The sequence below is a fragment of the Pipistrellus hanaki genome (assembly GCF_964339955.1).
Source record: "Pipistrellus hanaki genome assembly, chromosome: 4".
NCBI lineage: Eukaryota > Metazoa > Chordata > Mammalia > Chiroptera > Vespertilionidae > Pipistrellus > Pipistrellus hanaki.
The window spans coordinates 73811716-73822458 of record NC_140506.1 but is presented as its reverse complement, the minus strand read 5'-3'; the positions used below and the strand labels follow the sequence as shown (position 1 = coordinate 73822458).

The following is a 10743-nucleotide window of genomic DNA, read 5'->3' as shown; positions in this document are numbered from 1 at the left end:
TTGCACCCGGTGTGCTCTCCTCCTAGAACACCATCTGCCCACCTCTCTCTCCCCATGTTGTCCCACCAACTCCTCACGTGCTCCTGGTCTCAGCTTCGGGGACCGTTTCCTGACGCTGTGCTAGGGGAGGTGGCCCTGCCCTTCCTCATCAGGACCCTCAGCGCCCATGCCCACCTTCCCCACCAGGAGTGAGTGAGCAGCCCCAGCGTGCCTGTCAGGCCCTCTGCCGTGTTTCTGCCTCTGGTCTGACCCCTTCTCCCTCCTTTCTGTCTGCCCCCACAGCAGTCTTCCTGAGACACAAATATGAGCCACCATTCTGCTGTTCCAACACCCTGAGCTCTATAAGAAACCCACCCTAAAAAACAAACAAACAACCCCACCCTATCCTCCAGGCCCAGCTCAAAGCTCCTTCCCTCCAGATGGAGCGCCCACACTTCACAATCACACTTGGCAAGTTTCACTTCACCCGAGTCACTGGGGCCAGGACAGCCCCTAGCACACTGCGTGCTTGGGGGCTGGTGGACCCCTCGTCCTGAGGTCACATGGGCGCAGCGGCAGAGAAATGGAGTCTGTACCCAGACACCAGAGCCCAGGGGTCAGGGATACCACTACTATTCTGGCAAGAAAGGAGGGCGTTGGCAGGCCATCTGAGCTGGGTTTCCTGACCTCGTTCCAGGGACGGCCGCAGCCGCGATTCCAAAAGAGAAGACACAAAGGCATTTTTTTTTTTCTTTTTTACTTAAAAAGGCCTTGGTGGCAGGAATATAGTGTAAAAATCATTGGAAAAACTAAAAGGCATCGATACATATCCGAATATACACTTTGTACATAAATTACATTTCCTTTAGTCTTTCTGAGTGAGGTCCTGATTCAGCACTGAGGTCTAGTAATTCAGAGGTCCCGGCAGCTGCACGTTCAGGCCGGCATAGTCCACCATGTACATGGGCCATTGCTAGAGAGAGGGGGACAAACGGTCCCGGTTAGGATTCCAGGTGATGCAGGAAGGACACCAGAACCCTTAGCTTCGCTTTCTGAAGGGCTTCCTCGGATGCTGAAGGCCCAGAGAAGAGACATGACCTGCCCGAGGCCACACAGTCCGTCAGTAGCCACAGACCCTGGGCTGGAGCCTTCTGGCCTGTTCCCACTTGTGTCTCAGGGACTAATTGTGTGGACCAGACAGGAGGGCCAGAGGGAACTAGCGATCGGCTCAGAACTCCCATCAACAGCCTCCTCCAGGCTTCACACTCCCAAGGAGCTGCCCTGTCTCTCTGGGACGTGGGGGGAGCACCCAAATTACCCAGGTAGGGAGGAAGGCAAAGCCTGAACTTTGGGGTTTTCCAGGAACGGAATGAAGGGAAACATGGTCAAAGGGTAGAGAAATCCTGAACTATAGGAGGGAGAAAAAAAAAAAAAAAAAATCTATAACTATGTATGTTAACTACTTATTGTGGTGATCATTTCACAATATATACAAATATTGGATCATTATGTTGTACACCTGAAACTAATATAATGTAGGGCAATTGTACCTAAAAAAAAAAAAAAAAAAAAAAAATCTTTTCTAAATGTGTTCCAATATTCTTCCCATTTGGATTCAGGATTTCCAAGGTAACATTTTGAAATCAGAAAGAACTCCCCAGCGTCTGCCCCTAAGGAGGCTTTCCTGTTGAGGGGGAGAAAACCAAAGCCAGCCACGTGGCAGAGCAGGCAGGACTCTGCAAGAGGTTCTGCAGCCGCCACTTGCTGTAGTGAGGTCACACTGTGGAGGGCACCCTCATCCCCCAGGGCTGTGCTGGGGCTGGTGCTTGAGACGTGAGCAGAGATTAGCTTGGTATCTGACTCTCCCCCCAAAATGGGGACTCTGCTCGGGGTCCTGGGCAGGTACGACTGGGGGACTGGACAGGTTCTCTTCCTCTCTCAGCCTTGGCTCGCCAGTGGGAAAGGGATTGTCTGCCGGGGCAACTGTGAGGTCCCGATGAGCGGGGTGGACCACCTTGTGGGTAGATCAGGCAGCTGTGTCTGCAACCCTGGGCTGTGGAGCCCACTCAGAGTCCAGTGCCTCCCCGCACCCGGAACCCACACCCCACAGTGGACGGCCCTGCCCGAGTGCAGGGCGAAGGCCAGAGAGAAGAGCGCTCAGGTCCAGATCTGTGCAACTTTACCACGAGTGAGATCTGGTTGGTGGATGCCACGGACTCCGGGTTGGAGGATGAGGAAGAGGAAGACGAGGAGGAAGAGGAGACCGAGTTTCCTTCGGAGACCCGCTTTCTCTTGCGCTTGGGGATGCTGCTGTCTTTGGCTGGTGGGAGGAAAGGTTGCTGACACCAGATGCCAAGACTGTGTCTTGTCTTTACCAAGCCCTCTGGAGGGGGCCTTTGTGTCAGGTTTAGAGTCCCCTTTTCACCACTCAAGACTCCCAACCCACCAGAGGCTCCTCTCTCCAGCCTCCTTCCCTAACTAGGCCCCGCAGCCCATTCGTCCACCTCTTGCTCCTGCTTACCTGTCTGCCTTTGCTAACACTATATCCTCAATCCCAGGGAGGCCTCCCCAGAACTCCCAGAATTCCTCTGGGGCCCAGAATCCCATGGTGAAGAGCATGACTTCCCGGGGGCATTGGGGAGAGTCGTTACTAGGTGTACCGGTTACTAGTGCGGATTTTTGTCAATAGATGGAGTTATACATATGTTGACATATATGCCATTTGATATGTATGCTATCTGAAGGTGTTAACATCATAGATATTTTTATACTTAAAAATGTCGAATTTTGTGCCAAAAAAGGCATTTGTGGGAAGTTTTGATTGATTACTTTATTTTGAAGAAAAGTGCTATTGAAAGTTATCGTATACTTCAGGAAGCTTATGGTGAACATGCTCCATCTCACCATTGTGAACACTGGTTTAAATGCTTTAGAAGTGGTGATTTCGATGTGAAAGACAAAGAACGTGTAGGTCAATCAAAAAAGTTTGAAAACCAACAATTATAAGCATTATTGGATGAAAATGTGTCAAACTCAAAAACAACTTGCAGAAAGATTACATGTTGCTCAGCAAACAATTTCTGATCATTTAGAAGCAACGGGAAAGATTTTAAAGGAAGGGAAATGGGTGCCACGTCAACTGAACGAAAAGACAAATGGAAAACCGAAAAGTCATCAGTAAAATGATGCTTTGCATCGAATTGTAACTGGAGATGAAAAGTGGATTTATTTTGAGAATCCCAAACGCACAAAATCAGGGGATGATCCAGGTCAACCACTAACATCGACTGCAAGGCCAAATCGCTTCAGAAAGAAGACAATGCTCTGTGTTTGGTGGGATCAGGAAGGATGGAGTATTATGAGCTTCTAAAACCAGGTGAAACCGTTAATACTGATTGACACCGATAACAATCAATTTGAACCACGCTTTGATCGTAAAGTGAGAAGACACAGCAAAGTCATTTTGCTTCATGATGATGCACCATCACACACTTCAAAACCAGTTAAAGACACATTAAAAGATCTTGCTTGGGAAGTATCAACCCATCCGCCATATTCACCAGACCTTGCTCCTTCAGGTTACCACTTGTTCCCATCTATTGAAAAAAATCCGCATTGGTAACCGGTACACCTAGTAAATGTCCCTGCGCCTTCCTTTCCTTGCCAGTAAAATGTAAGTAAGATTCTTCAGGGCTGCTGGGCGGGTCCCGTGAGATGATGTGCATGGTCTCCTGTAAATACTCAGAAACTGAGAATTGGTATCGATATTATTGCTACTGTCCCTGCATGACAGCCCGAACCTCTCAGATTGACAGTTCACAGGAGCCAGCAGACAAGGCAGTGAGTGCCCCAGTGTAGAGAGCTCTGGTTTAGAGCCAGAAGTCCTATGTTCAAAGTTCACGGCTGCCACCTACCCTGTGTGTGACCCTGGGAAACTGAGGAAGCTCTTTGAGCTGAAAGTGGACAACCAGGTGCTGCGAGACTCCAGGAGGTTGTGTGTGAAAGAGCCCGGGACCGAGCCTGCACAGGGCAGGTCTCGGCAGGTTCTGCTGCTGCTGAATTAAATTGATGTGAGGATCTAAGTTTTATTTAAAAAAAAAATATCTGCAACTGTGCGCTACACAAGCGGGGCTTGAGGCTTGACCGAGTAACAGGCTACTGAGCAGAATCTGACGACAGCCCACGAGAAGGGTTTTAACAACACAGTGTGAGGCCCAGGGCAATTCCTTCTCCGGCCGGTGAAGAAAAACGGGGATCTGTGATGTGATAGAAACAGAGACCCCGGGAAACTGAAGACTCCGGAGGCAGGACTGGCCTAGGCTGTGAGCGGGAGGAGGGGATTTTGTGGGAGGCAGGCAGGCGCTGCTGGAGGCTGGCTGGGCCCCCCGGATGCTACCCCAGGCCCTGGGCTTTAGAAACGTTCCTTTGGCCGGGACCGGTTTGGCTCAGTGGTAGAGCGTCGGCCTGCGGACTGAAAGGTCCCGGGTTCGATTCCGGGCAAGGGCATGTACCTTGGTTGCGGGCACATCCCCAGTGGGGGGTGTGCAAGAGGCAGCTGATCGATGATTCTCTCTCTCATCGATGTTTCTAACTCTCTATCTCTCTCTTCCTCTCTGTGAAAAATCAATAAAATATATTAAAAAACAAACAAACAAACAGAAACGTTCCTTTGGCAGTCTCCCTGGCCAGGGGGTGGGGGTGGGGATGTAAGTGATGGCATCTACCTCTGATAATGTCCCAAACTCTCCTCTTGGAGGCCTTCTCAGGGCCTTGTGTTGCTCTGCCTTTGACCCGGGAGCAGCTCTCAAACCCATTCACCTCCCTCCCCTGAGTGCCTGGTGCCCTGCTGGGCCTTGGTAATGGGCACATGGTAGGAGGAGGTGGTCTCTGGTTGGGCTGTGCCGCCTCAGGCAGTGGAGTCCCAGGTGAACCCTATCTATGGGCAGGCGGGCCTCAGGTTTCAGGCCGGGGTGGGGTGGCCTTGCTGAACCCCACTACTCTCCCCACGGAACAGCCATAGACCACAGAGGGCTGCGGTTCAGATGGATAACCTGCACACCGGGCTCTAGGCAGCCACCAACTCACTGCATGGCCTTGGCCAGTCCTTCCTCCGCTCTGGGCTCCGTTTCCCAGCCGAACAATGAGGCCAGCCCTCCCCACAATCGTCCTGAGTGCTATCGCACACCTTCTCAGTCAGAACTGTCGGTCTCCCAGGTCCCTGCGAACTGAAAGGCTCTGGAAGCCCAGGGGCTGGTGCAGGCACACGCCCTGCCAATGCAAGTGGAATCGAGGGGGGGGGGTCTAGCCAGTCTCGGAAGTGCCTGGTTACCTTGCTCCTGCCAATCATGTCACTCCTTCCGGAGGGCCCCTTGGGAATGCACATGGATGACCTTTACATTTATGTCAGCTGAGTCTGAGGTGACTGGCGGGGCCTTCCCGGAAACAGCCTCCCAAAATGTTAAATACTGATTTCTTATCTTTATCCCTGTGCTTGGAATGAGGAACAAATAGGACCTTGACTTACGCAGGTCTTGATATGCTAAATCCCAGGAATGAGGGAATGAGTAGGACCTTGACCTTAAACCCCCCTGTGGAAATCAATAAAGGCGCTGTGTTGTCTGTGGTGGGTGTTGACTGTCCCTCCATCAGAGTGACAGCCTCCACCCAGCACCCAGCTTGATGAATCTATTTCTGCCTCTTGTCTCTTTCTTTCTTTTATTTCTTAACCCCCAGCTCCTCCACTCAGGAACCTGTCCTTCTCCCTTTCCGTGCGGGATATGGAAAAAGGAGAAGCACCCACAGCACCCAGTCACTTTCGATCCAACACTCTCAGCTGCGGCAGGGACCCCCTCCAAGGGCACCTACAGGCTTCCTGGGGCCTTTTGGGAGGGCGAGCCCTGCAGATGGAGATCTCAGGTTACCTGGAGGAGTTACTGAGCGGGAGGGACAGACTGTTCTCTACAAGGCCAGACACCTGCTGCATGCCACCTGTTCTATGCCCGCAGGTCGGTCCCTGCAAGGCAGAAGGGTGCCTTCTTCGGCCTCTGACTTACCTGGCACCTTGGCGTCATTGCAGATTTCTGCAAAAGGTCTGAAAAAGAAATGAGGGGGCAGTCAGAAAATGAGGTTTCTCTTCCTTCTCACTTGATACGCCCCGCATACGAACATCTCTTGCGAGATGAGATGCCACCACTGCCGCTGGAGGGCAGCCAGGGAAGACCCGGATGGAGATGGTCAGCACCCCCTCCCCACAGAGCAGGCAGGATGGCCAGCCTGGTCTCTATTAAGTGCCGTGTGACAGGCCAATGGCCCCTAGGGGCCTGGTTCCCTCATCTCCAAAGCGAGGGATCAGAAATGTATGGCTCAGTTTATGTCAATAGATATTCATCACAGCATTATTATTATTATTACAAATCTTTTATTTTTTTATTTTATTTATTATTTTACTTGCAGCATGATTAATATGAACCAAAAAAATTGAGATGCAACTCGAATGTCCATCTGTAGAGACCATATGGCCCATCGTACGGTCATTAAGGGAACTATCATGGACACAAATAGTGCTCAAGTGCAACCAAGACAGCCAGACAGGAGACATCAAGTTTTATTTAGTCTACAGACGAACATGGTGACCTCTGTTTCATTGTCTCCAGAAGCCTGTCTCAGAGGTATGAGGACAAAGTGGAGGCAGGGCTGGAAAGCCCCTGCCTGTGGTGGTTTCTCTGGGAACTCAGCCTGTGGGGGGGAGAGGGGGTTGAGGGAGGTGACGGGCATTTTCTCCTACGAGCTCCTGTATTTCCCAGTTGTTACTTCAGGGAGTGGAGTGTGTGTGTGTGTGTGTGTGTGTGTGTGTGTGTGTGTGATGAAACCTCTATTCTTCATTGGAGACCTTTCTGAATGATTTGATTTTTTGGTACACATCCAAATCTCATTTTATTTTTAAAACTCAAAAGGAAATATGCGTAGGGGAAAGATCAATGTGAACTCTGAAGAGGAGAGTTGTGGATTATCTTTTTTTCTTCTACCTTTTTAGGTTTCCCTGCTTTGTTTTTAAATCTGAAAATAATCAAATAAACTACTCTACTTAAAATATTATAAGGCTATATGGCAAAATATGGACAAAAACAAATAAGAATAAAATATCTCTGGGTGATTTAATGCCATTAAAATTGTATTGCCATTAAAATGGGTAAAAATTAATGATAGAGCCAGAAAGTCAAATTTAATTCAAAACTTAAAAATAAACAAACACCCATGACTGTTGCGGCTGTGTGTTTTAGCAGAAAGGGGTTGTAATCAGGACACCTGGTGATACAGACTAAATGTCTGTGTGCCCCAAATTCAATGTGGAAACCTAGTCGCCACGGTGACGGTATTAGAAGGTGATTAGGTCACGAGGGTGGAGCTGTGGTGAATGGGATTGATCCTCATAGAAGAGGTCCCAGAGAGCTCCCTTGTCCCTCCACCATGTGAGGACACGAGGAGAAGGTGGCCATCTGTAAACCAGAGAGTGGGCCCTCACCAGACACCGGATCTGCGGGTACCTTCCCAGCCCTCAGAACTATGAGAAATACATTTCTGTTAGGCCACCTGGCCTATGGTATTGTTACAGCGGCCTGGACAGGCTCAGATCCCTGTGTCTGGAACCACATTGACCCACACTGACTTTCACTGCCCCTTCCCTCGATCTGGGTACCAGTTTTCTGAGCTTTAAGATTCCAGTGCTAAGCTAGCAGGCCTCCCGGATCCTGTGCAAGTGCATGATGGGTCTCTCAATCTCCCCCTCCCCTTCCCCAGTCTAGGCTGGGCCTGCTGATCTGGGATTCCCTTCCCAGATCCAGGCAGCACCCTCCCCCTGGCCCTCAGCCATTCTCCCACCCTGCCTCAGGGGCGGGGCACTCACTGGAGCTGGTTGATGATGACCATGCGGACATGCTCCCGGGCCTTCAGGATCTTCTCCAGCCGGTGGATGTCGTATGTGTTGGGGTTCCGGAAAGGGATGTCGTCAGGCAGGCCTGTGACCTCGACGGCGTCTGGGCTGTCCCGGATCAGTTTATAAGGGACCAGCACAGGCCGGTTCAGGCCCAGGGCCTCACCTAGAGGTCACAGGGGGTCAGGGTAAGGAGACGTCCCCTGTGAAGGCCAAGCCCTCCGGGAGAGGGCTGGGACCCAGCAGGGTCCAGCACAGTAGCCATCACAACTCCAGATAGTTAAAAAGTCAACACAGCTCTGACTGGTTTGGCTCGGTGAATAGAGCGCCAGCTTGTGGACTGTAAGGTCCCAGGTTCAATTCCGGTCAAGGGCATGTGCCTTGGTTGCGGGCACATCCCCAGTGGGGGGGGTGCAGGAGGCAGCTGATTGATGTTTCTCTCTCATCGATGTTTCTAACTCTCTATCCCTCTCCCTTCCTCTCTGTAAAAAGAAAAATCAATAAAAAATATTATATATATTAAAAAGAAGTCATCACAAACACACCATTTATCCAATTAGCGAAACTACAAATCTAATACCCAATGCTGATAATGAAATAGGTGCTGTCACAGGTGCCGGGTGCAATGATTTGTCAAATGTGCACACCTGGACCCGACAAATGACCTGATAGCTGCTTAAAACCCACTATTTTCATGTAGAAAAAATTAAGTCCGTAAGTATTATGCATGAAATGATGTGATGTCTTGGATTAATTTTAAAGTATTACACATATCAGGGGGATGTAGGAAGAGACTGAACATAAACTGTGCACCTATGGATGAGGACAATGGGGGGTGGGGAAAGGGCAGAGGGTGGGGTGGGAACCTGGTGGAGCAATGGAAGGGGGGGAAGGAACATTTGTAATAATATGAACAATAAAAACTTATTAAAAAAAATAAAGTATTACACATATCAAAGTGAGTATGCAGAAACAGATAAAATAAGTCTGGCAAAATGTGGGTAATCACAGAAGCCGGGTGTGAGTTTCGGGGTGGGCCGCTAGGTCATTCTTCCTGCTTTTGTGTATGTTTGAAAACAGGTTCCAAAATAAAAAGTGAAAAAGACAGCAGCACAAACCCCCACCTGTGGCTTCCCACTTACTCTCAAAATGAAACCCTGACTCGGCTCAGGCCTGCCCGCCTCCCCACCGCACTGGGACTCTCGCCCACCTGCGCCTCTGCTCCTGGCCTTCGCCCTCCCACCGGGCCCTCTGCCTGGCAAGCTTTCACCCCAGTGTCTGTCCCCTCTGGACATTACAGTCTCAGCCGCAACACCCCCTCCTCGAGAGGCTTTCCTGATCACTAACCGGGAGCCTCAGCCTCCCAACTCCTAACCCGCCCGCTCATTCCTGCCTTTTCTTCTCTCCCTGAAATTGTTCTTCGTAAAAAATTTACTGTATGTCTCCTCTGCTACAACGCAAAATGGAGACAACACAAAGTTCATCACAGGTCAGTGTAAATGCATGTAGAGCCCTTGGTACAGCCTGCCACTCAATAATCTACAAAGTGCTGTATCACCCTAACTGGTTTGGCTCAGTGGACGGAGCGTCGGCCTGCAGACTGAAAGGTCGCAGGTTTGATTCTGGTCAAGGGCATGTACCTGGCACATCCCCAGTAGAGCGTGTGCAGGAAGCAGCTGATGGATGATTCTGTCCCATCAATGTTTCTAACTCTCTATCCCTCCCCCTTCCTCTCTGTAAAAAATCAATAATAAATATATAAAAAGAAAGTGCTATATCAGCTGTAACTGTATTAACGGTTCCACCCTGGGCTCGGCCTTCCGCGCAGGGCCTCGCCTCTCCTGGCTCTCATCTTCCCATGCCCATCTCCCACCGGGGCCTGGGCCCCCTGATGGCCGGAGCAGACTGCTTCTTCTGGAGTCCTCGGGGCTGAGCTGAGCACTGGCCGGGCAGACGGGCATGTGCATAAGTAAGTGCTTGGCCGTGGGCCATGGCCTCTGCCACAAGCCCAGGCCTGGAGGCGCAGAAATGCTGACCGCATACACAGACTGGTTCTCTCCCTCCTCAGAAAGGGGCACGGAGGGGCCAGTTCCCATCCGTCACGGGCAGAGCAACGATGCCCGAGCGAGCTGGCAGGCCGGCTGGGGGCAACTGGAGGCCATGCTGGCTGCAGAGGGAGGAGGGGCCACCCAGGAAGTCTGGCCCCACAGACCCTGCCCCAGGGGCCCTGCCCCCGGGAAACTGACCGTATTTCTCATTGAAGAGCTCCTTCACCTGCTCCCGAAGGATCACCTTCTCCCCAAGTCTGTTGGCATCATCTTCATCTATGAGAGGAAGACAAGGGGGCATGAGGGTTGGCATGGGGTTGGCCACTGCACCTGCTCCTTCTCCCATGTGGCACCCCTCACCCTCATCAGCTGGAGCAGTCTCTCCAGGCCCCACCCACTCCCCTGCAGCCAGCTTCGGTCCCCATCCATCCATCCATCCATCCACCCATCCATCCATCCATCCATCCATCCATCCATCCACCCCTCATTCTCTGAACAGCTCCTCCAGCACAGGCCCCGTGTGCAGCAGGAACAGCCTGGAGAGAGGGGGGCAGGGCCCCTCCACTGAGGCACTCACTGCGCAGAGGGGTAGCACACAGTCCCAGCACCCACCCAGAAGAGACACCTTCAAGGAGACATGGGGCATGAATCGTGCAAGTCCAGAGAGGCCCCTGGGAGAGCCAGCTGTTTCAGGGGTGTCTCTCCTTCTCTGAGAAGGCTGGGAAGGGTGGAGTGGGGCTGGGAAAAGGCACCCAGGCAGAAGGACTGGCTCATGCATGGCACCAA

At 51.4% G+C, this 10743-nt stretch overlaps 1 protein-coding gene across 3 annotated transcripts in view; it reads right to left on the bottom strand.

Moving 5' to 3' along the window:
* Positions 1-702: 702 nt before the first annotated feature.
* The window catches only part of GTF2IRD1 (GTF2I repeat domain containing 1), a 99138-nt gene continuing 89097 nt past the window's right edge, over positions 703-10743 (bottom strand). The window contains exons 23-27 of one of the 3 annotated variants that reach the window (XM_084881979.1): positions 10156-10233; positions 7883-8075; positions 6033-6070; positions 2163-2299; positions 707-952 (exon numbers count right to left, since the gene is read on the bottom strand). In XM_084881979.1, the coding sequence (XP_084738105.1) occupies positions 884-952; positions 2163-2299; positions 6033-6070; positions 7883-8075; positions 10156-10233 (515 nt within the window). In that variant the 3' untranslated portion in view covers positions 707-883. Of the gene's footprint in view, positions 2300-6032; positions 6071-7882; positions 8076-10155; positions 10234-10743 lie in introns of all 3 variants that reach the window. The other 2 variants (XM_084881978.1, XM_084881977.1) reach the window with 2 other exon arrangements.